Source organism: Chinchilla lanigera, unplaced genomic scaffold (genome assembly GCF_000276665.1).
Source record: "Chinchilla lanigera isolate Chin_1 unplaced genomic scaffold, ChiLan1.0 scaffold00046, whole genome shotgun sequence".
Taxonomy (NCBI): domain Eukaryota; kingdom Metazoa; phylum Chordata; class Mammalia; order Rodentia; family Chinchillidae; genus Chinchilla; species Chinchilla lanigera.
In genome coordinates this window covers 7,086,409-7,113,297 of record NW_004955447.1, presented here as the reverse complement: position 1 = coordinate 7,113,297, position 26,889 = coordinate 7,086,409, and the positions used below count along the sequence as shown (strand labels likewise).

General features: G+C 36.8%; 1 protein-coding gene and 1 long non-coding RNA gene across 3 annotated transcripts in view; one reads left to right on the top strand and one right to left on the bottom strand.

Annotated features, from left to right (window-relative positions):
* Positions 1-26,889, bottom strand: part of Epha5 (EPH receptor A5) — a 315,936-nt gene that overhangs the window by 268,749 nt on the left and 20,298 nt on the right. Inside the window, exon 2 of one of the 2 annotated variants that reach the window (XM_005392842.2) lies at positions 20,196-20,260. In XM_005392842.2, coding sequence (XP_005392899.1) covers positions 20,196-20,234 — 39 coding nt within the window. In that variant the 5' untranslated portion in view covers positions 20,235-20,260. Of the gene's footprint in view, positions 1-20,195; positions 20,263-26,889 lie in introns of those variants that run through there. The other variant, XM_013518577.1, reaches the window with a different exon arrangement.
* On the top strand, positions 2,412-6,573 carry LOC102014840. The gene is made up of 3 exons (XR_001235754.1): positions 2,412-2,496; positions 2,912-3,039; positions 5,950-6,573. It is a non-coding gene; the product is annotated as an uncharacterized LOC102014840 (long non-coding RNA).

The following is a 26,889-nucleotide window of genomic DNA, read 5'->3' as shown; positions in this document are numbered from 1 at the left end:
AATCACTGCAGACCACAGTTGGCACACACTGACAAATGCTGCCAAATACAGGGGCAGGTCATTACGCACTAAATTTTCTTCTAAAATTTACAGTCCTTAAACAGTTTATTTTCCTTTGAAATCATAACACAGTAAATCCCACTAGTATATCTCTCAGTAGTTTACTAGATCTCAAGGTATATCCTTAAGGTCAATGGAGGTACATTAAGGAACCAAAAAAACTGCTTTCTCCTCAAATGTATTTAAAGTGCTCTCATGATGAAGAACCAAACTACGTTTGTCCTAAATTGGCATCTGTATTTGACAGCCAAGCTTGGCCCCAAAACGCCTCTTACATACTGATAATAACTATTGACAATAACATCAATGGTAAAAGAACTTCAAATTCGATAAACAAAATCGACATTAAAAAGTAATGTATCACTGACATAGATGAAATGACCACGTGAGATTTCTGCATTATTTATCACTATTACTTTTTATTGTAGTAATAACATTTAAGAATTAGTTAATTAAGGAAACAGATTTAAAGTTATCTCTTACGATAGGACATATTAAACTACATACGGCACTATATATTGAATGCGAAAGAAACAACAGAGCTATGTTGTTGAGAAAAATCTAATAAATTGCAGAAACAGAATAGGACAATAGAAGGCCATGTGTCTCTGCTACTGTTCTGTCACTGGAACACAATATCCAACATCCACAATGTACAGAAGCGAAGATTTATTTTGACTCTCAGTTTATAGAAGTTTCACTCCATAGTTGGTTGGCTCCAAGGCAGAGGGGCATGGCAAAGGAGTGTTGCTTACAGCGTGACGGTCAGGAAGTAGAGTGAGGTAAGAAGAGAAAAGAGAAAACTATACCCTTCTAGGCCACACCCTCAGTTACCCGCTTCCTCCAACTTGCCTTTACCTCCCAATATCACATTTAACTTTAAACTAGTCAGTGGACTAACCCTCTGATGAGTATCATAACCCATCATTTAATCACCTCATAAAAACTAAACTATGAGCACATGAGGCTTTGGAAGCACATCTAATTATAACCCATAACATTCCACCCCGGCCCTCAAAAGACTCCATGTGCATCCCTTTCTGCACAATGTGTTTAATCCATCTGTAGGAGTTACTGAAGTCCTAACAGTTTCAGCACTGCTGAAAAGTTAAAGTCCAAATTCTCAGATATTGAAGATAAACACCTAAGTGTGAAAATGTATAAATGACAAAAAAGTTAAAGACCTCCAGCCTACAATGAGACAGGATAAACATTCCCATTTCAAAAAAAGAAGAAATTGGATAGAAAGGAATGGGACCAAACCAAGACTGAAACCCAGTAAGGCAAGCATTAGATTCCGTGGTTCCGTGTCCAACAATCTGAGCAAACATGGTAAGATACGAACTCCAAAGGGTTTGGGTGGCTGGGCCCTTCCCCATGGCTCGGGCAGTGTTTGTAGCCTGCATGGCCTTTGGCTCGGGCCAGCTTTGCTCACTCCTTGTGGCTTTCCTCAGACAGTTCCCATGCCTGGTTTTTCCCACATCCTGTGGTTTCCACTGCACATTCAGCTTCATTCTCCCAGCTTCATGTATTGAATGCACTGCCTGATCTCCCAGGTCTTCTTGGAAATCTGAGCGGACTCTTTCCTGAGTCCACAACCCTGTCAGCCCGTGTGCATGGAAAACCAATGCAATGTGGATGACGCCACCGTCTGCCACAAGTAGAAGACAGAGTCAAGCCCTTTTGCATCTTGCCTGTGGCTGCAGAGGTCTCAGGTCACTTGGATGACAGAGCATGAGGAACTGAATCCCACGTAATCAATTTCCTAGGAGGCCCTTCTCCAGTAGAGTTCCCTGGTGCTCTCTTCTTAAAGCAAAGTCTTTTACTTTTACAATTTTACTTTTACAACTTTTACAACAAGAGGGCGAGTCTTGCTGCTTCCCCACACACCCTCAAGGCATTTTTTTCCTATTCTGATCCACAATACTTGGCTTCATTTTAATGCTAATCTTTTTAGCAACCAAGTTCCCTGCTGGTTCATCGTTGCAGAGCCCAACTTTACGAAAGCTTCCTCTATGACAGAACTCAAAACCTTTGCAATGTTCCAGCGGGGCCATTTGCTCTTGATTCCGAATGCAGAGCCCCAAATAGTACCTAAGCCACAGCCTGAATGCTTGGCTGCCTTGCAATTTTTTCTACCAGGTTAGTTATTCTGCCCTTAATCTTAGTCTCCCTCAGAGCTTCAGGACTGGAGCAAAATTTTAACAAATTTTCTACCAGAGCATAACACACATGGCCCGGAGTCCAAATGCCAATGGAGTTCTTGTTCCCAGTTGAAACCTCTGAGCCTGTATTTTTTTCTGCTTTTTTACCAGTCTTCTGTTCTTCTGATCTTTGAGCAGAAACTCCCCTCAAACTCAATTTACAGCACTCTAGGGGTGCTTCTCCAGCTAGCATCTCTAAACATTTCTACAGGCTTCTGAAACACATTGTCAGGTAAGATCACAATACAACCCCACTTCTCCAATACCAAAATCTATCAGTTAGGATTCAGTAGAGGCATAGATATATATATGTACCCTGATACCTCTGTTCGTGAACTTAATTTGTTTTGTAATTTTGGGGACGATGGTAGCATTCGTGTTTGTGCGGGAAAGATGGCTATGGTTGTGTTTGTCACCTAATGTGGAGTTTGTCAACCGAAGCAAAATTTTACCAAACACTTTTGTTTGCAAACTACAATCTTTGTGAACAGACGGGTTTGTGAGCTAAGGTTTTACTGTATAAGGATTCACAAGGTAAGCTTACAATGGGCACCTGAAATCAGAGGATGAATGCAAAAGGGCCATCTGCGTGCCAGAGAGCCAGAGGACCCATCCAGAATTCAATTCAAATTCCCTTTCAATTCAAGCTTACTACAGAGGCTGGCGCAAGTCTGTTTTGGAAGGCTGAAAGTACTATGAGTCTGAGAAGTCTGAGTGGGAGGCCTGAAGACAGGTGTCCAAAGGCAACGGTGAAGACTGGCGCTCCTCTGAAAAAGTGAGACTTCCTACTCATTTCTATTTTATTCTATCCAGGCTACAAGCCTTTCGGTTGGTGCCGCCCACACCCAGGGTCCTCTTCCCTCTTCAGTATAACAATCACCCAGCACATCCACAACTGTGCTAAAGCAATCAGCCAGGTGTATCTTATTCACTCTGACACCACAACGCACTACCGCACCATGTGCCGACAGTGACTATGCCCCAGGCAACTATTTCCTTTCCTGAAACTTTATCATAGAAAACATAAAAAAGACTGTGTTTTCCATAAATATACAGAAAAACACATCTGTAAAGATTTTTCATATGCGACATAGGCATCCCTTTTCATTTGTGGATACAAGCATATTACCTTTGTCATACTAGAGGTAAACTGCCACACTCAAGAATATTAAGATACCAAATATTTAAACAGTCTTTAATATTTTTCTCCCAGGCTTTCTACAAAGTAAGTCAACATTTACTTCTCTAGAAAGATATAGTAATTGACATCACTTGATCTAATCCACTAAAGTCACTGCAAAAGTGAGCCAGCCTTAAAAATTTCTTTGCTATCGTGGATGAAATTGCCATTACAGTGGTACCTTGGTTCACAAACTTAATTCTTTCCACAATTCTGGTCACAAACCAAGTTGGATGAGAACCAAGTCCCACTGACTGGTTAGGTTCACTGGGAGGGAGACATTTGATTCTGTTCTCATCCAGCTCAGTTTCCGACCAGAGTCAGGAAGAGAATTGAGTTTGTGAACCAATGCACTGCTGTATATAGTAAGTTTATTCAATTTACAGTTAAAAATAAATTAAAACTTATTTCACTAACACTCAAATAATACAACCAAATTCCAGGTTCCAGTATTTTGTATGTTTTTTAGTGGTCATTTTAACATTTATTTAAATAATGCATTTGAGTAAATGTTACCATAGAGTTAAGGCACGCTTTGAGTAACAATTTTACACCTGACAAAGGACACCATGTAAAACAGGCTTGATATTTAAATTTGTCACTGGCACTAAAGGAAGAAAATGTACAAGCGAATTTATGGCAATGACAAAATACTATTAAACTTTTGAGGTGTAATAAATGTTACAATGAAGTCTAACATATAGGAACGCCTCTTGTTTGCTGGAGTTCATACAAAATACCACTATTAGCTATCTTACTACTTTATTACATATCTACAAAACTTGTGGCACTTTCTATACTTAACTGTATGCTGATACAATCTCTAGTCTTAGGACTTGTAAAAAGGTGATGTATATGTGTTGCAATCTAAGTACCTAGTAAAATTCTAGCACATGGTTTAATACATAATTACTCCGTAGATGAATCAATGAACAAATGAATCCACTACTATGTCAAGAAAGGAAGTTCAACAGTATGATGTCAAGGTGACAAGCAACATATGCTAGTCCTAACCAAAGTGGTGTTTAGAAAATCCCCTGCCCATGTGAGATGCAGGAGATATAGCAAAAACTAACTGTAATAGCTAGAATCTGTCCTACCAAGGAGCCCTGGGTAAAATAACAGAGATGTCTAATTAGAGCGTAAACTTAAAAAATTATTTAATTTCTCACTTACGTAAATTAAAAAGAAAATTATTTCATTGACCTCCTTGTAAAAAGGAGCTCTGAAATCTTCTCCAAACATAGTTTTCATGTCTAGGTCACTGTTATCTCTGTAATAAAAATGTGTAGCAAGCCCGACCTGGCCCATTCAACAGACCGGAAACTATATACGGGCTATAATGCCCAGTGGCAGGCTAGCTATTATTTGATGTTGCCCAAGACAAAATCGCCAGGCACATGGGTACAAAATGTTCCTTCATATACATTAACATTTTAAAAATATCCTTTTAGTCCTATTTTTCTGTATCACTGTATTCAGGCAAGTTTTACATGGTAAACAAGTTCTTTATTTAAATGAACATGTTTCCTGTGATGTACTCTACTGAACATTTCTCATAAAGCTGGCCATAAAATTTGGTGGGTAAATGTTCCCTGACCAAGAAATTTGAAAGAACCTTAATGTTCTTTAGTACATCAGAGGCTTGGTATAATAGCGTAAGTAGAGAAACCTGTTTAATTCCATTTAATTTAATATCTTCCAAACTTACTTAGCATGTAACCCCTCTGACTTACCACACTTAATCCCTATTTCAGACAATTTTTAGTGAAAATGTTAGTGGCAAATACGGAACACCATTTCAGAGAGCTGAGCCCCCTGCAATGATTTGTGTACTTAATGTTTGCCTTGCGTAGTAAATGCACTGCCACTCGATGGAACGTGCAGTTTGAACAGCAGAGAATCTCTCATGCTAGCACTGCCTGTTGTGTATCTGACCACCCTACCTGCTCCTTAGGAAAGCAGAAATTAGAAATTCAGCTCCAAAATTCACAAACTTCACCACATGAAACTCTCAGTTTGCCAACTTTACTATCCCCCACAGATCCACAAACATGATTTCTTCCTTCCAACTAATGTTGCCTTTCTAAATACTCTAACTGACCATGTCGGATTTCACATCAAAGCCAAAGCAGTTATAGCATAAATTCTGCCTTTAAGAGAACCTTAAAATTATTAACAATTATCTTTTTGATAGGATTATGAAAGTTTGAAATAAATGACAAATTTACAGCAGTATCAACACAAGTGGTTGCTATGTTTGCTCTGGTTCCTGCTTCTGGTTTTGTGGGGTGGTATTCACAATTACCCATTATCTGAATACTTTTTTTAAAAGCCTTTCAAATATATTGGTGCAGATTGGTCATACTTGTCTAGCACTACAAAGACTCCTAATTATGAATCTCTGTGATTCATTTACGATTGTTCAGTTATGTCATAAATCCTCCATCTGATGTGGGGAGGCTGCAGAGAGGAAGCTTGATTTCATCCTTTCACTGATTGCAGGTATGATAACGGCACCTTTTCCTGATTTCTATCTTCAAAGGACAGTACAATGTGCGCAGACATCAAGAATGAACTTCGGTGCAGTAATGAAGAATGGTATCATGAAAAGTACTGGTGATTAGCTGGTTAAAAGCACTATCAATAGTGATGACACGAGAGCTCCTTTAACCTTTCAGGTTAAAGACATTGTAACACCTCATTCTGGAACCGCATCAAGTTCCCTGGTATTAGCACTGAAATTATATATGCAATTTTGATCATAACAAACACAACCTGCACATTTTAGAAATAATTTACAACTGGAGATAAATGCAGTATACTGCCAGTACTATAAATAACCTTTAAGATTTCATTATTCAATCGGGTGTCAAAGCAAACAGCCACAGACGCTTGCTTAACGAAGGGAACGTTTTTCAGGATTATCCTCATGGTTATGTCTTCAATTGTGCAGACTGGAAGGATTTGCGAGAGAAACTGAATAATCTTGCATTATATGAATAATTTATAATCACAGCAGAGTCAGTGATTCCCTGGCTTATCGCACATTTGCATGTTATAATCAATAAAGTCCACACACACCCAACTATACCATGGAACTTTGTTTAAAATAAAACTTCTCCAACAGCCTTGTCAGTCGCCCTGTCCTGATGTATAGAATACAGAGAGGAATACGTGATGCATTGAGTCGAACATTCTTAAAATTATATGTATATCATTTCCATTCTCTGTGCCTTAGATCAAATATTATGAAATAATCCTGAGTTACAATTCATTTGCTAAAAAAAGAATATATTTGCTCAATGAATTTAAATTCCTAAACTATGTGGCTAAATACTTACGATAACCTGATGAGAGTGTTGAAAACGTGAAGAAATTTCACATAAGAAAAGCGATATGCAGCGGCAGGAAATGTTCTGACTTCCTCTTTTGTTTCTGTATTTTTCCATCTACAACTTGATTCTAAGCAAGAGACTTCAGACGCAGCACGGGGACTAGCACAACCAGGTCAGCAACCGCAAAGGTGATTCTCTCAGGAAACAAAGAGCTAATAGGATGTTATTAGTTTTATGCCTACTCATAATAACTGGATACAGACAGGAGCATAAGATCATTCTGCAGTCACAGTAGAATGCAGGAATAGAGGTATTTGTGTTATGAAGAAAATGGTGATAAGGAAAAGACATACAATTAGTGAATTTTGCAGAGACCAAAATAAGTAAATAGTGGGACAATGTTTTACCACTAAGATTTTTAAATAAACCAAGTAGATCACCTAAAATTACTTATTGAAGGCAGAATAAAATTCATATATATTGTGTAAATGAGGCCTCTGGAACATGGTGAAAATTATACACTGTATGGAAGAACTCATTTTCAATGAAAATTTGGACAATACAATATTGCATATCAGTAACTATTTTTGTAGCTAAGTCAAATTTTCATGGGAAAACAACTCCATACTTATGGAAATGCCTCATCAAAACTCCCAAAAGACAGTAATTGGGTGAAAGCCCAGATACTTTCTTTCTAAATCTGCTCTCCTTAGAGCAGACAACCGGCTCAGTAACATTTACTGTACAGGTCTCCACCCTCCTGAGACCCAGCCCAAGTTGGCTCAATCAGCGCTGGCCCGCTACACCGGCTGGAACCACCACCTTCTCTACGTGTAGCATTGGGAACATTCTCAGTGTGAGCTGGCCTCTCAAAAACCAGGCAAACTTGGAACCATAAAGAAGCTACATGCAAAGCGAAACAAAGAAAGGCAAAGCAGGGTGGTGCACGCTTGTAATCCCAGCACTTAGGAGGCTGAGGCAGGAGAAGCACTGCGAGTTTGATGCAAGCCTGGGCTACAGAATGAGTTCAAAGTCAGCCTGGACTGCATAGCGAAACCCTGTCTCAAAAAAAAAAAAAAAATCTAGTCAGCAGAGTAAGCAATGAAGAAAAACCATGGGCAGAAGCAGGATCCAAAGAAAACACGACCACTGCCTGGTTTTTGAGAGCTTCCTGGTCCTTTGGGACCATTATTTTAAGAATTCAATTGTCCTTGGCTTTTATGACTCTCACATTCTTAACTTAGCTGAATTCAGGTCTTGTTACAATCAACTAAAATTTGACAATAAATAACGCTGTTGTACTTAGTAGGAATATTTAGTTAGAACACTCTTGGAAACTTTTAAGTAGAGTATTTTATTTTTTTAAATTTTAAATAAAACACTTCCCTCATACCCTAACAATTTAAGAATGAAAACAGAACAACACCTAAATTGGTCTAAAGATCAACCTTATTATGGACAAGTGTCCATTATTGTATCTCTTTTCTAAGTTAGGGTACAAAATGGTTGGCAAAGAGTGATTAAGTTTTCAAAGTTTTGGTTAAGCTACCATCAAAGCAACTACAAACTTTATTTTTAGTTTACATTTGATCATCCTTTCCTCTTTTCGCTGTGAACTTTCCCTTGTGATTGCAATTAATGTGCATTCCTTTCTCAATCTGTGAAATGGAATGACTCATCAGTAAAAAACAAACACTCTATAAGAATTTGATAAATGCATAATCAAGTGAAGTGCCAGGGTAACTTCTGGAAAAGCCATTCAAGTTGTTACTAATAAAATATCTAGATGATGTATTTGACTGGTAAATATATTTTTCTGCCTTTAAATTTTAACTAAAGTATAATTCAAAACTCTTCAAGATAGTAGTAGACAAAATGGAATGACTTCGTAAATATGCAGTCACTGCTTTCCTCTTTGGTTAAATAAATACAAAAAATAATTTACATGAACAGAATACAAGAAGAGAAGCAACATCACACCTTAAATGCTTAACATGGGCGGAGCATTGTGCTAAACATTGCAAAATTATCTCACCTTGATACAATATTTATAATAATCTTGGCACCGGTATTGTTGTATTGTAAGCTATATATGAGCTATAAAGGAGAAAATGTAGAAATAAATTATCTAACCTTCTACGTAACAGGTACTAAGGGATGGGACTTGGTTTTAAATCTGGATGAGTTTATCTCAATGTCTTCATGTTAACTGCGTATATACTGCCTCATAGAAGACAGGTAAGTTAGCGATTTGGATTAAAATTTAATGGGAAAGTAACCCGAGTTGTGTAAATGTTTGACAAGTTATATAGTTAAAAAATCCTCGGGGGCATTGGTCAAAACTTACCCAGTTTCATAGATGAGGAGAACTGAGTCCCTTCCACCACTACAATGTTAGTGCTTAGTAAATAATAGCTTTTGGTACAGTAAGTTGTATAACTAAATGAAGAGTGATTAGTTCAGCCTTACATGACACCAAGAAAATACGAATTCCTAAGTTTACATTTTGACATTTTTCACGACTGCATTTTTAGTGAGAAAAATGTACAGCCTTTGGGGTCCAGTCACTACTGCCCAAAAGTTAGACATCAAGTGCGTATCAGCCAGTGAGAGGTACAGCTAATGTGAATTTGAATTCAAGGCGTAGGGCAATGTGACAGAGGTAAAAACACAGAGATCTTTGGAGTAGAGCAGTTCATGGTATATTCATACATCACATAAATAGCACTACAAATATTTAGCTTTTGTGTGCTCGATGTATAATAAGAGCAATGTTAATTCAGCCTAGAAAGGGTCCCCTTCTGGGTGGTAACCAAACGTTTCATGTTGTGTAACTTGATCTGGACCTTGAAAACCCATCTGTAGTAAAATAAGCTGAATGGAGACTGAAGAAAGAATATTTCGAGATACTTGTACGAAACACTAAGGTAAAAGTTTCTTTGAATCCTTTAGGGAGTTAAGTAGAGGGAAAGCCTTTCATTTAGGTGAAAGCGTGATGGGATGTAAGATCACAAGATCACAAGATCACAAAGACAGAGCAGCGAGGCTCCAAAGAACCGAAATTCCAGGCTGAGAGGGTAGAGGCCATCATTTTCTGCATTACTGCCAGCGCTGAGCAGCATAAAGGGAAAAAAAACAGAGAGAATAAGACAATGAATAGCAAAAGTCACAGCAAACTTCAAACTCGAGAGGAGTCTTGAGCATTCTCTGTTCCCCTGCTGCCTTTAATGGAAATAACCAACAGGAATGCCACATGATTACAGTATATGTTTTCTCTGTGGGAGAGGGAGATTATGTACTCAGAACCATAAAGCATTTGCTTGCAAAATTAATTCAAATTGACTTGCATGGGTGCACTGTCACATGAATTGAAAACAGATGAAAGATGGTTTTAAAAAAAGGATCATGATAAACAGCAATCAAGCCACTTGGAAAAGTACCTGGTGTTGGGCCCAAGGGAGCTCGGCAAGGTTGGATTTCTTTAACATCTTCATTAATGAATGGGAAGATGAGAGTGAAAAAAAAATGTATGTATTCACATATGGAAAGTGATACAAGTATCAATCAGAGCAGAGTTTTTTCAGAAGATGAAGGATTTACACAGACTATATAATTTGGCAGAGAAATATTTAGACAGAGACCTACCTATCTATGCATAGTTCTAGACAATGCCAAAAAGGAAATTATCAGCACCCAATATGAACAGATGGGAGTTATACTGCGAAAAGCCATTTGGTAAAAGTTTATGTACAAGTGCCTCGTACCTGGCAAAATAACAATAAATTGTAGGTAATTTTTTAGAAATGACAGAAACTCTTTTTTCACATGTATATTCCCTGCTGGTTACACAAGTCAACCAGAATAATCAAAACAAAGAAGAAAAAAATCAGAAAATTAAGGGTGGGTGTCACAGCTGACACACTGTGTCAACTTGGGAGTCTAGAGGTTTGCCTAAGTAACTCAACAGTTCTGCATCTGGGGGTAAAAAAAGTACGCCCTTACCCTTCTGGGATATTGTTTATTTTGTCAATTTAAAAAGTTTAACTATGTGACTCAGCAGGGAGCCAGGGTGCTTACTTTATATTCATCCTGAGCCTGTGTAAGAGGAGGCCATGGAGATTATATAAGTGCTACACACCCCTGGGTGGGGGTAACCTGCTTACAATATAAGGGAGAAAAAGAGGCTTACTCTGCCCTACCACTCCTCCCTTTTGCTCTTGTTGCTTTGCTGTTCTGCCGCCATAAACTGTTGCCCTCTGCCATGTGCCACTCTGCCTTGGAGCCAGCCAAATCTAAACTAAAACCTCCACAAACTGTAAGCTAAATAAACCTTTCCTTCCTTCATTTTGGGCATTAGGTATTTTGTCTCAGTAACAACAAAAAAAGTAACCAAGACAGTGGGCTACCAAGCTAGAAAGTGCTGGGAGTGCAATCAGAGGGGGAGAAATAGATGAACGTTCACACGCAGGGGAGAAGACGGAGTCCACAACACCATCTGCTCACGAGGAGGAAAAGAGCTCTCCTGGAGCACTGCTTTCCTGAGGAATTAGTACATAAATTGGGACCTAAAGGATGGATTGGTTATCTATCCTATTGCAGCTAGGTTAAGAAGGGATTAATGCAAGAGTAATGTGGGTAAAGCACAGTCTCTACTTAATATCTACAAGTGTCCCTATAATGTGGGAAATGTGTTTTGCAAATTGCTAGAGAAAAAAAAAATTCACAGTATTTCATACTGATTTTAAATATAGAATCAGTAATACCGAATGACAAATCATACCTATGTGTTTCAATCTTGTTCTGCGGACATACAGGGCAACTGCTGCTAATTCATTTTCTTTTTAATTTTATTTTAAAGAGAAAAAAATAAAACAAAATTTCAAAACAAGGTAATGGGAGAGTAACAATGGTCAATACACTGCACATCGCTCATTCTTAAATTTGCCTACTTCAAAACCCCCAGATATACTTGCCTCCTATGCAGAAGCAAAGCTAGGCATTTTTCAAAGAACTTTCTTCATAATGGCTAAGGTTCCATGTGGCGAATCTAAAAGCAAAATTTGTGTCTTCAAAACTTCCGTGCATGCTTAATGACTCTCTAGAATTTGGTAAATTATTTATCTTAATTACCTTATGGACTGAGAATGTTTTCGTTTTTCTAAAACATAGTGAATATAAAGCTACTTTGAATCAGGCATGTTCCTCATTATACTGGCATTTGAATTATATATTATAATATCCATTCCCTTTAGGATCCTTTTCATCACTGTCCAAATAAAAACCAATTCTATATCCACTAATGCGGTCCTTTTCACCCACTTCAGCACTGCTTTAATCTTTATTAGTCTCTGCATGCTTGGTGTGGGTTAGTGTTTGTCATGATCTTTCCTCTCTTGTGCTGGTAAGCAAAGCCAAAGTAAATTTCTGGCAAAACTCTTTAGGATCATCAGCAAAATATAAGGGAGTAGTAGTGTTACATAGTTCTCCTCCTTCACTGCCTTTTAATTTTGGATACATGAAATTTTACACAAATACACACACATTTTTGCCAAAATGTGAGGGTCAACATTGAAAATCCAGCCTGTTTTTCTTAATCGAGAGAACCCACGTAAGACGTTATCAATGTATTCACAGTCCATTTTTGGCACACTAAGCCTGAATTATTTTCCAACTTAAAAAATAGGCACACAAGTTCTCTATCTCACAGAAATCAGAAATTAAAGTGACAGTAAGACAGGAAAAGTCATGAACTCCTGTTTTGTTGTAAGTGCTGGGTAAGGCCTTTCCTCCCTCTCTCTCAGCAGACAGCAAATTATTCTGCCTCCGCATCAGGACAAATATTATTTAAGTCAATATTCTGAAATCTTCCTCAATTGAGTAAATCATTACCAATGAGCTAATGCCTGTAAGATTTTAAAATGATGTTTATTCCCTTTATTTGATGGGGAAAAGAAAATACACCCAAAACATAAACAGATCTCGCAGTACAATCAGAAGTGACACTCAAGAGCACCGAGGTGTCCCCGCCCTGTGCTCCAGGAAGTACACGAACCCCCTCGGGGGAGGACGGAGCCCTGACAGCAACAGAAGGAGCAGGTACGTCGTGATCGCAGGTGGCAACAGCATATGGAAAAAAAGAGCGATGGAATTTCCAAGACGTAAGGGCATAATCTGGTCTAAACAAACATCAGAACCCTAAGAACAGCCTTGAAAACACTTGCCAACAGTTTCCACTAACGGTGTTCACATCCATGTATTCTATAGCTGAATCAATTTTTTTAGTTGCTTCTTTTATTTTAAAGAGAAAAGAAAGCAAAATAACAACAAAAGTAAAAACAAGACAACACAAAAACAATAAAAATGATACACAATTTCAAAACAAGATGATGGGAAATTAACAATGGTTATTATATTACATAGTGTTATCTTCCACGAGGTTGCTCAGATTACCAGATGTAACAATGCAAGATTGATCAAACAATTATATTAAATATTCCAGAAGGTGACTGAAATAACTCCAATGAAATTAGAAAGAAGCAAAATATTTCTTCAGGGTGTGTACAGATACACTGAGAAAGCTATGAGTATAAGATTGACAGTTTAAGGGCAGAAAGAAAAATAGGAAAGCCTTAAGTGAGAAAATATTTATTTCAGAGAGAGCCTGTTAGATTTATTGTTATTCAACCAAATGATTCAATCAGAAAACTCAGAGAAATGAATTGCTATGAGGTTTATTAATCTATCCTAAGTGCTGTCGTAATGTTAACTGAAATGGAATTTATATAAAGCACAACTTTTTTCCTTAAAATTTTTTTTATCCTTGAAGGCTGCATTTATCTGTTTCTTGAAATCTAGACTTGGAATTTTCTGTGACACATTTAAAACTTAATGGGAAATTAGGGACTGTGGCAATGGAGTTCTTAAATTTATAGATAAAGTTCATCTCTATAAGCCAAGTATCTGGTGTCTAAAAATGTGAAAAATTCTATGACAAAATAAATGCACTACCAAGCCACAAAAAGACAGGCAACCTTAATTTCATATTGCTATCATAAAAGATCCCAGTCCTAAAAGATTGTATCATGTGATTCCAAATATACAACATTCTAGAAAATGCGAAAGTATGGAGGCAATTAGGAGCTGGGGATTTAGCTCAGCGGCAAAGTGCCTGCCTGGCAAGCGCAAGGTCATGAGTTCGGTTCCCGGTACCAGAGAAAAACCAAAAAAAAAAAAAAAGAAAGTATGGAGGCAATTAAAAGAAGAGGATTTATTGGGGATTAGGGAGAGTAAGGAAGGGATTGAAGGAATGAACAGGCAAACACAGGGGATTTTTAGGGAAGTGAGACTCTTCTGTGTGACCCAACTGCACAGAGTGTACAACATACCCAGTGACCTCTAATATAACCTACAGAATTTATGTAACAGTATGTCAATATTGGCTCATGAATTATAACAGGTGTACTGCGCTAAGGCAGTATGCTAACAGCACCAGATACAGGATGGGAGGACGTTGACGTGTACAGAGGAACTTCTCTGTACTTTCTATTCATTTTTTGTCAAGCATAAAAATAAAATCTATTAACCTAAACAAATCACATGCCTAAAGTTTATAAATATTTCAAAATAAAATGTGATGAAAACATAAACAATGGTTTCTCTGGTGACTCATTCTCAGAATTATGAGGCTCCTGGATGCCAGGGATTTTTATCACTTCCTGGCTATAACCTAAGGTCTTATAAGAGTAAGTAACATATACTCAGCGCACTCAAGGAAAAGTACATAATATATCAGTTTACATGCTTCTCTCTAAAGATGAAGTATAAAGGATGAAAAACAAAGTTTAAAAATGCCATTCTCTCTGAAAAATATTTCGGATCTATATGGGAAGTGCCTATTTGTAAGATTACATTTCCAATGGAAAAAAAGTTTGCCAATTTCTGTTCTCTCAAATTTTACTTATGTCAAGTCTTAGTTTACCCTTCATTTTTAGAGGACAGTTTTGCTGGATATAGAACTCTTGCTTTTATGGTCTTTTTCTGTTATCATTTTGAATAAATCATTCCACTGCCTCTGATTCCCATTAATTCTAATGAGAAATCAACTGCAGCAGTATTGAGGATTTATTGTACAGGATGGTAAGTTCCCCCTATTTCTCCTGTCAAGATTCTTAGAAAGTGCACAAATTTTGAAAGGTCTTCTATCTAAAACACATAAAGAATTAAAAACAATCAACCATCATTTCTGGAGGAAAGTATTATACTAATACCACAACCAGAGAAAGACCCAACAAAGAAAGAGAACTACAGACCAATCTCCCTAATGAACATAGAAGTAAAGATACCCAATAAAATACTAGCAAATAGAAGGCAGCAAATCATCAAGAAAATCATACACCATGAGCAAGTTGGAATCATTCCAGGAATGCAGGGATGGTTCAATATTCACAGATCAATACATGTTATACACCAAATCAATAGAGCCAAAGACAAAAACTACATGATCATCTCCATAGATGCAGAAAAAGCTTTTCATAAAGTCCAACACGCATTCATGATAAAAACCCTACAGAAAATAGGAATAGATAGTCTTTACCTCAATCTGATCAAAGCCATCTATGACAAACCAATGGCTAATATACTAAGTTATCAAAAATAGAAAGTTTTCCCTTTAAAATCAGGAACAAGACAAGGATGCCCTCTGTCACCACTCCTATTCAACACAGTTCTGGAAGCCTTAGCCAGAGCAATTAGACAAGAGAGAGAAATAAAAGGAATAAGGATAGGAAAGGAAGAACTAAAATTATCATTATATGCAAATGACATGATACTTTACATGGAAGACCCCAAAAACTCCACAAGAAGACTCCTTGAATTAAGCAAAAAATTCAGCAGTGTAGCTGGATACAAAGTCAACACACAAAAATCGATAGCATTCCTATGCACAAAGCAATAAACAGACTGAGAGAGAAATTAAGGAAACAATACCTTTCCCAATAGCATCCAAGAAACTGAAATATTTAGGAATCAATCTAACAAAAGAAGTAAAAGAGCTACTCAATTAAAACTACACAGTACTCTGAAAAAAGAGATCGAAGAGGATTTCAGAAAATGGAAAAATATTCCTTGTTCATGGATAGGAAGAAACAAAATTGTGAAGATGGTCATACTACCAAAACTGCTGTACAGATTCAATGCAATTCCCATTAAGCTACCATTAGCATACCTCACAGATCTAGAGAAAACATGCCTTAAATTCATCTGGAACCAGAACAGACCCAGAATAGCAAAGGCAATCCTGGGCAATAAAGACAGGTCAGGTGGAATCAAAATCCCTGACCTGAAATTTTATTACAAAGCTACTGTAATAAAATCAACATGGTACTGGCCATAAAACAGACCAGAGGATCAACAGAATAGACTGAAAGAAACAGACACAACCAAAAACACACTCAACCACCTAATCTTTGACAGAGGGGCCAAACAAACTCACTGGAAGAAAGATATCCTCTTTAATAAATGGTGCTGGAGAAACTGGCTTGCCACTTGCCAAAGACTGAAAACAGACCTCAGTCTATCACCATGCACCAAATTCAAGTCAAAATGGATCATAGATCTGAATATTAAAACAGAAACACTAAATCTATTGGAAGAGAAAGTAGGTAAAAATCTTGACGACACAGGGGTAGGCAGACCATTCATGAACAAAAACCGAACCGCATGGGAAATACTTCAAAGATTCAACAACTGGGATCTCATCCTACTGAAAAGTTTCTGCACATCTAAAGAAATCACCAGTAGAGTAAACAGAAAACCCACAAATTGGGAAAAAATTTTAGCTGACTGTCCCTCGGACAAAAGTCTTCTATCTAGAACATATTAAGAATTTAAAAACATCAGCCTCCCCCCAAATTCAAAGACCCAATCCAAAATGGGCAATTGAAATGAATACACACTTCTCAAATAAAGAAATATAAACGGCAAATAAATACATGAGAAAACGTTCAATGTCATTAGTCATTCGAGAAATGCAAATTAAAACAACACTGAGATTGCATCTCACCTCAGTCTGAACAGCTATCATTAAGAAATCAACCAATAACAAATGCTGGCGAGGCTGTGGAGAAATAGGAACCCTTCTCCACTGCTGGTGGGAATGCTGACTGGTGCAGTCACTGTAGAAATTAGTTTGGAGATTCCTCAGCAAACTAGGTCCAGAGGTCCCACTCAACCCAACTATTGCCTTCTGGGTATTTTCCCACAAGATCTGAAAATGGACGAAGAGCTCTAAATCAGGTCAAATCAAGATGGTTTTCCTGGTTAGCCTTTCAGGGAACTATCAAATAGGTCAAATCAGAGTTAAACACATCATATTATAGAGTGTTTACAGCATGCAAAATCCGTAACAGTTAAATCCTGGAACCAAACTATATGTCCCATCAACAGATGAATGGTAGAGAAAATGTAATACAATGCCAGTTCTCTGAGATTAAGATCGTGAGGAACCTCCTTCCTTGGTCTGTTCTTTCAGTGGGGCTGATGGTTTTCACTGCAGTGATAAATTTTTGGCTGTTCATGGCTATCTCAGAATTGGAGGGGCAGAAAGGACAGAAAAATTAAAGGTCACAAATATCACTATTCTCTCAAGGCCCAGGCACATTTCCTGAATAAATGTTTTCCTGATGGCTCCCAGATTTTGATTCTTTTTCAAAGTCAAGGAAAAGTTGATTCTGACAATTTCCCCCCAATTTTCTTATGACTTTTGCTGAGAAAATTTTTGAAAGCTCTTACTCCACAATTCTTGTTGATACCGTTCTGAAGATCTACTTTTCACTTAGGATTCTGTTGCTTTTATAATCATAAATAGCGAGACCTAACCTAAATATGTTAAAAGTTTATGCTTATTACAAATGTATACACTTGAACACTCATTTTTCCTATGGAATAGGGAAATTTCTTTCTTGATCTTTTATTTGAATGTCATTTTCCAAAATACAATGCTCAAAATCCATACATTCTCCCCACATTTGGACAAATGGACATTTCCTAAACTCTAGATCAACTTCTGTTTCATCAATATTAACATAATATACAGCTATGTTAAAGGAATCATAGTGCATTAAAATTACAAGTCTTTTAAAAGATACATGTTGATTAAAAACGTGAAGAATGTAGCAGTACGCCAACAACAGTAAGAAAAAAGAATGCAGGGAACTGTTCAAATGTTCTGCAGGATCTAAGATTTTATACATAGGGGGTTTGGTTTTATAATGAATTTATTTTCAAAACTGAGCAAATTCCCCAAAATGTCTACTAGCCAGAACAACTATGATACTTCACACAGACTCTCTTGGGAACAGTCTGTCACAACAATCTTTTGAATTACTTCCTAGCAGAAGCAGGGAAAGCATAAAAGTAAATTCAAAGGGAATATCACACATATTCTCAGAACTCTAGAAAATTAACTTCAATGCCATGTCAGACATCTGCTGAGAAAGTACATTTTAAACTCCTAATTCAGTAAAACAGTTTTGTTTGTAAGAAGTTGAAGAGTGCAAAATTCATACTAGATACTCATAGGTTAGTATTAGCCAGTGATCTATCGCTATATGGGTGATAATAGAGAAAAAAAGATAAAGTATGGGGAGGGAGAAGAAAGGGAAGCCGGAAGATTCTAGAAGTTAAAGAAGACTAGACTAAGAATACACAGCACAAAATTGGGACTGACTAGATGTGGATCATTTATTGTACTCTCTTAAGGTGCTAAGCTCTTAACACTATCCTGATAATAAATTTTATGTTGTAATTCTAAATGCAATCAGCATTTTTCGTGCTCGTAGGGCTGGGATCAAACCTGAGCTAGCACACACTCAGTAAGCACCCCACAACCGAGCTGAGTCACTAGGCCACAACTGCAATTTTAACAATGAGAAGAAACTCCAAAGTAGTGAAACACAGGAAAGCATACAGATTAGGACAGTCACATAAAACTGTACATTAGAAAATTAAAAGTACTTATTTTACTTTCAAAATAATTATCTTAATAAAGGATTGATTAATATACCTGGTTGTTTGTTAATTTGAAAATAAGTAAAACATTTTGGCTAGATATTGTTATAACTGGATTTTTTATAATTTTTCATTACTTAAGCTTAAATTATCTCCCATGGTAAAATATTCCATGGTAAAATACTTTGCCGTGAATTACTGCCCAAATTAACTGCATGTATATGCCAGTATTTAAAATAATTTTAAGTATTCAAGGTATTTTTTAAATGAAGGATCAAAAATATTTCTGACAAAGTGATTCTATGTGAGTGTGAGTATTTTTAGATTAAAAATTAGAAAATAATAAAATAAAATCATGGGTTAATGATCTCTCAAAATAAATTATTTAATATACAATTATAAACCTGATTTACTATTTCTGCGTAATGTGATAGTTTATCATATTTTACTTATCATTTTCTATCTGATAATATGGGTCTGTCCTTATGTGAGCAAAAGTTAATAAAGTACATTTTTGTATAATCTACATAATAAAACTCTTAGTATTATAAATACTTCCAGATATACAGCTGAAAAATGACATCTAACTTTCCCCCCAAAAGATTTTGGTATTAATGTAGACCAATAAAGTAATTTGCTAAATCAATATTAATTATACAACTCTTCCAATATGACGATCTTTGTTGAAAAGTTTTCAGTGAAGAAAAAGTCAAGACTAGGTATGTGGGGATAGGAAGGGATGTGGAGCCATACGTACAGGGGGAAGGAAAGATGGCGGGGTGCTGTGTGAATATGTTCCTGATCCCCAAGAGGACTGCGGTTACAGCACATCTCACACATATGCCAATAAACAAAAAGAAACTTAAAAAAAGAGTTGAAAAACTTCATGTGAATAGTGACTAAATTGGTATTCTGAGAAATGTTCAATCTCAGTGGAATTTAAATGAATTTCTCGTAATACTCTGTACCTTAATTCTGTAATTGAAATGGAAGAATGATTGGTCATAGCTTTGCACCGGCACCATTAGAGACACTAAATTTCATTTCCATACACTTTAAAACTGTTATAAAGGCAAAGCAACAGGAAATCAAAGATCCTCTTGGTGTACATAAACTCAACGTTTGTTGTTTTAATCTGAAAACTTTCTGAATGTTGAAGGAAATATCACATCATTCTGAAGAAAAATACTGACAGAAGGGCATAACATATCTGTTTATCAGTCTTTGACAACCTTTCCTGACTGCCACCTTTTTGAAGAAGAGCTACCATGAGGTCCCTTCGCCTCACCTGACAAATGCACATCTCTTCTTTTAAACATGTCCAGGAAATTTTCAATCCCATGTACTCTTTAGCATAATATCTATGTAAGAAGCTTAAATTTCAGTGAAAATTTCAGAGGAACTTACCCCATTTTTTGGAAAAGCAATCCATCCCAGGTCCCCCATGACAGTGCGTGAATCCAACAAATTCACTGCAAGACAAATAACAAAACCTGAGTGAAATGTATAACAACATACCTCTACTTTGATAGTGTATACTAGTTATACAACTGAAATTGTTCTAAAATTTCTCTATGATGAATGCAAGAGGCAAAATGTGTAGGAAACATTATTAGGACAAAAGAGAGCAAGTGATTTTAAGTAAACAGTTGTAGAAAGAACAACCAAAACACATAGATATCCTAAATTTCTTGACAAATTAGAGGACAGAAAAGGAACCAATAATAAGAATAAGGAAAAATGAAAGAAAGGCTCACAGAAAGAGCCCTACGCAGCTCTTATAAAAGGCATTCAGTTTTAAGATTAAGCTGCAGCCATAAAATTGTAGATAACATTTTATCTTCTCCTAGAAAGCTGTTATGAAGCAATTAACAAATAATTTACATCCAACAGCAATAAACTATTCCCAAACTTGTGACATTTGTTGTGATATTAGCCAAAATCTGTAATCCAAATTGGAAGTTTAATTAAGAAATAAATCTATACATCCTTAACCAAGACAAGAAAACTGTCTCAATTCTTCTGGTTGTTACTACAGCTAACAATCCAATGCATTTCCAAGGAGAGCGTCCATTAGATAGGAGCACAATCGAAAATGTGCTTCACATAAAGCTATTGGATACATTATGTCTGGAAAGTCTAACACATCAGAAATTTCAGGATGGAAATCTGAGTATCATAGTTATAAAGGAAGCCATGGATGAGTAGGTATGCATACATCCACAGACACACACACACACACACACACACACAAACACACACATATCCATGGTAGCCAATGCTCTCCCCAAGAAATTAAAGTGGTTTAAAGGTCTAATCAAATGCTTTAGACCTGGGTCACAGATTATTATCTGTCTTAACTATCACTCCTAATCTGCACGTATCTAACTGACCTGCTGTACAACTGAACCACTCTGAGTGTGGCATACAGATGCAAAAGAGAAACCTGGGTTATTACTAGGAAGAAGTACTGAAGCATTTCATACTACATTCACACGCCCATGTCTTGAAATGCAAAAAATTCTAAAAGGATGATTCTGTCTGGAATTGTTAAGCCTAGAGTACAAAAGAACAGCAATTCACAGGCTAAGAAATACACTATCATACTCTGTGTTATAGCTTGTGTCTAGATGTCCCCCAAAGCCTAGCGCATTCGTGGGGCGGGTTTTTAGAGTTTGCGATTACTTCATGGTCCGTGCTGGGATTACAGGGGTGAGTGCTGCATCCGCCCTGGGGCGGGAGCCTAAATACAATAGAAGGGAGGGAAGCAGCTTGCTGTGTGCTGCTCCCTTTTTGCTCTTGCTGCTTTCTCTTTTCTGCTGCCATGAACTATTGCCCTCTGCCGTGTGCCACCCTGCCTTGGAGCCAGCCAAGTATGGACTGAAACTTCCATGGATTGTGAGCTAAACAGACGTTTTTTCCCTTAATTCTGGGCATAAGGTTTTTGTCTCAGCAATGAGAGAAAAGTAACCAAGATACTTTATAGTAGAACATATGATGTAAAAGAGCCATGACTGAGAAAATCAGGACCACAGTTTAAATTAAAACTTTGTACATTATAAAAACTGTGTGCATTTAACCTCCATTATTCATTATTTTACTTCACAGTAGCACAAACTACTAAGACAGAAGTACATACAGTACATATCTGACAAACTCAGTCTGTAATATTGTAAGCAAAATAAATCAACAATGTAAAATTATAGAAAACACAGAAATATGCTAATTCTCACTTACATGTCATTATTGTAAAACATACTTGATTTTTCTCACTAACTTCTATGCCCCTTAACTATAAAAAACCACCCCGTATAATATTTGTATCATCTTTAGCCTACTTTCATCTTATGGATTCATGAAATAATACATCTGCATAACTGCTATTTGTAACAGAATGAGGCATTAAGAGAAAAATGACTGCTTAAAACAACGAAAACAAACCCAAACTGCTTTGTTACCAACTGATCCTGAGAGACCAGCTACTACCTCTAATTTTTCAGTTGTAACTACCCTCTTTTCTGTGCAATCTCCAGATTTCCCAGGGAATAAGGCTACATTAAACACCAATGTCCTTGTCCTCATTTTAGTTTTTCTAGGACACTAGGGTTATGTCTAGACATGACTAAATACCAAGGGAGGGCAGAACCCAAATCGTGATGTTTATTCAATTTAATGATTCATTGGGCTCACCGTTGATACTGCGTAACGGTGTATCTGTGCAGAGCACATAAAGTAGAGCAAATTGGCAAACCGAGGCTGTTACTGCCACAGCCAATAGAACTTTATTCTGTAGTGGCAAATGATGTGCATAGGAATTCCAGGAATTCATAACCAGCCTGCCTGGAGAAACAGCATTCCTTGTGGATTTGAAGGATTCATTTCACCAACAGAATCTCAAGTGTTTCAAAATCTAGTTGCTCTCACTTAGATTAGCTTTAATATACATTATTACTTTTCTTCTTTTTTTGGTTGAAAACATGTAGAAGTAAATGAAAGACCTCAAAATGCTGCGCTGACTGCTAACAGGATTTATTGGAAGTTTTTAATATTGTAATATACTGAAAATCCATGAAAATAAGTACAATCAGTATCTATATAATATTACTTGTGATTTTTTTCAAAATGATTTCTTCAGATAAATAGAGGAGGAGGTTTATAGGAAATACGTGCATATCATTTTCATACACTACTGTATAATCTGGCTTTCCTCCTGGAAAGAAATGATTTCATAAAATTCATAGTGCGAAGAAGATATTCACATATGTCATTATTGAATTCCAAAGTGAGAAAAGAGAGCAAAATTAGGTGTTTTAGGCAATTACTTGATTTGCTCATGCAATACAGAAGAGATGCTTTAGAAGTTCCTCAAATGTCCCAGAGAAAATAGCTGAAGTTTATTCTATATTTTTCAATAAAAATTTATTATAGTAAAGACACATGGTGGTCAATCCCCCTCAAAATATTCTAAATACTCCAAACACTCCCCATTTTCAAACAAACCCATTCCATCCTTCTTAGCAACATATCTAGGTTTTATTTATTTGTTTGTTTTTCAAGAAACCATGGTCAATCCTCCTTTTCTTAAATCTGAGTTAGGTGTTTTCATTGAATGTTCTATTAATACCCAATTTGTAGAAAACTGAAGTGTGTCATTTCCTTAAAAGAATATCATATTAGACTCACGCACCTCGCCTGACCTCAAACAGCTGAAGAGCTAACTAACAGTCCAATAAATGAAGCATCTGGCGAGTGGCCAAATCCAAGGGTGCCAGTGAATCAATATGCACCAGTGCTTCTCATCATGGGTATCTGATGAGGTCTGGAGACATTTTTGACTAAGAGAACTTTGGGGGAGCAGGTAGGAAAGTATTTCCTACTGGCAATGGTGGGAAAAAGTCAGGTATGAGGCTAAACATTCCACAACGCATGACGAAGGGCCCCAGGAGCCCATTTCCAAGTCCCCAGGAGCTCAATCCGAGCCAGTTCTAACAGTGCCAAAGTCAAGGAGCATTGTTCCACACCCACTGATGCACTAAAATATCTCTGCCTTCACATTTCTCTGTAGAGCGCACTGTTAGCATGATCCTCATTAATAGAAGTCCACATATTCCGGAGGCATTCTTTATGAACCAAAACAGTACTCTTATGGAAATAAAATAATCTTGCTCTTATGTGGAAAATGAAAATAATGTATTTTAATGACACAATTCCCCTCAATTATTTTTCACAGAATGCCTGTAATTATTACAGGTATGTATATTTATGCTTTAATAATTTCTCAACATTCGTGATGGTATATGTGAAAAATACTGTCACTGATGTCATGAATACCTCTCTTTTTCCTACTAGTTATATGAAAAATAAAAACGTTAAAGGATAAAAAAATAGGTAAAACACAGCAGTATAGACAGGGTATATATAAATGTGAATTGTTAGAAGCTTATTTCCCAGTTGTACTGCTGAAATTATTAAAAGGGGGGCATGGCAGTAATACAGTACAATCACTAAGTGTCTTCTGTGCTATGATTACAATAATTAAATTGTTCTGAGCAGTATATATGCTTGTTGTAAATTGCAATGAATACACAATGACTATTGATCTTCATTGTACAACTTAATTAAAACTTGTCCGGGAGAAGCCACTAATGAATGTAATTAGAGGAAATGTTTGATACCACAGTTACTCTGGAAGACATTAATTAGATATCAGAAATTTTACTGAAAATGTTTTTATTCTATTATTTATACTTTAAAATGTAGAAACACAATTAAACTAAGAGACAGCCTTCAAAGTCACCGTCCCTCGGCTATCAACCACATAATTATGACCTTCATATAACCAATATGAAGATGGTTATACTGACTGACTGGTATTGTAATCTGCAATTAATAAGGTGGATTCTCCAGGAGAAATAACTCTAAAACAGGTCCCGAGTATATACTCAAAGGTAAATACCTAAGGTTAACATAAGTGGGAAAAATTTATTAAGATAAAAACTTTAGTAAGTAAATTCCATTTACCTGTTTGCCCAAACAGATAACAGACTCTCACAGAGACTAATTCTAAATAACGGTAAATATGCTATAATTTTATCATTACACATTATTCGTTTCAATGCTTTCTTGAACCAAAAAAAATGCTTTTAAAGAATTTACTTTTACAAAGGGCAAAGGTTTGTTAGAGCATTTTTGATGGGATTCAAGGGGGAAAAAGAATGGACAAACGGGTAAAATGGAGTAGGAACAGGAAGGCTAAATCCTCAACTGCATACACTCTAACATGGATTAATTACAGTTAACGACACAAATATGATCTTCATAACTGTAACTCAAACATTCATAACTTGCTCTATGTCACTTTGTCTATTGCCTTTTTGCTAACATCTTGCTAAAATTAGAAGCTAAGAGCTGGAAATCTTATTGAGCTCCCCAGAAAAGAGACATTTTATCTGATTTCTGATGAGTGGGAAGACAGACCAGGGCTACCTGACAGCGTCTGAGTGGGCCAGGCCTGGAGAGATTGTGTGACCCTTAGGATATGGAAGCAGAAAAGTGCCAGAAGGCATCATCTTTCATACTGTTAATGTTCTTCCAGGGTCTTCACATTAACAAGCATAGTTAAGATGGCAATTAGAGCTCTACTACCATATAAGGAGAGAATAATTTACATTAATAACAGGACGACACTCATTTTTTCTAAAGACATGGCATCAAAACTCCATTGTACTGAATAAACTTTCGAGGGAAGCTTGTTTAAGTTTCTTCTTAGCAGTGTCAGAAAAGCTACTGAATGCAATTACAACCCACATTTAACCAATCTGTGAGGAAAACTCCCAGATACACAGCTATCCTTATTCTCGATCCACAGCCCCATTCAGCACAGGGTAAACGTTATAACTTGACAATTGCTTCAGAGATCAAAGAACAGTTGACAAAATGAGTGCAGAGAAAGAAGACAGGCCATTTGTTTCTTACTGGAAAACTAAATTTGTAAATTTGGTACAAATTATTAGGTTAGGTGTGTGACAGATTTCTGACATCCTCTTGATGAGGCAGAAATTCATAACCTGCTGTATTTCTAAAGATAGTGAATGGGAGAGGAACCATCTTTTACAATGCAACCCATATACACAGTCTTTTTTAGAAAAAATGAGAAAAACTGTGGGGAAAGAACTTCCTGAGAGCTCATGTGTCAGACACTCTACTAGGCAATGTATATACGTTCTTTCATCTAACTGCAACAACAAAACTACAGTACGCACAACAAAAATACAGACAGACTTCAGTCCTGTTCAGAGGCCAGTACAAAAGTCAAAGAGGAAAACATGTGAAGAACTACTTGAAATCTTAGCACCAGAACCTAATGGATGCTTATTATTTCTTGCAGCTACATTTTCCACCTAGGACCTAGATATGAATCAATTTATAACCACCACCCCTCTCCCTGGACATCAGAAGGCCATGAACTAAACCCTCACCATGAAAGACTTTGCTTTCTTTGTATAATGACTATGGCTGCGAAACACTGCCTAAGCAAAAGCAGACACCCACAGGGACCCCTTCCATCCTAAATCAACACCGGCCTTGAACAGGCCAGGAAACATTACCTGACAGAACTATCTATGGAAAATTTGTTCTCTTATATAGTAACACAAAGCATTTCATAAATTTGTTCATTAAATATTTTAAAATTAAGTCTCATATTCCCTGCCTGTGAATGCTGTCTGTTCTTTGAGCTCAAATTCCTGAATGGGATGGCAATACTGCATCTACCCCCTCACCTCCTCCTCATTCCCTACCTACCCCATTATGGTCTGCACAACCCCACTATTCTATTACAACTTGTTACCAACATGACTACTGATAATTATACAACTCAGAGCTCCTACTTTGCCTTACAGTTTGGCAGCATCTGATCCTAACTCCCATGGAAAAATGTGCTCACTTTTACACTTTTATGATAATATATTTCTGTAAGTTTCTGTACTTCTCTGGTGCCTTCTCATTCCAGTCATAAACTGCTCTGCCTCTGCCAAGATTTTAATACTTGATATTGATGAGTGCTTTATTTTTGTTGACTATGTCCACTTCTTACACTACA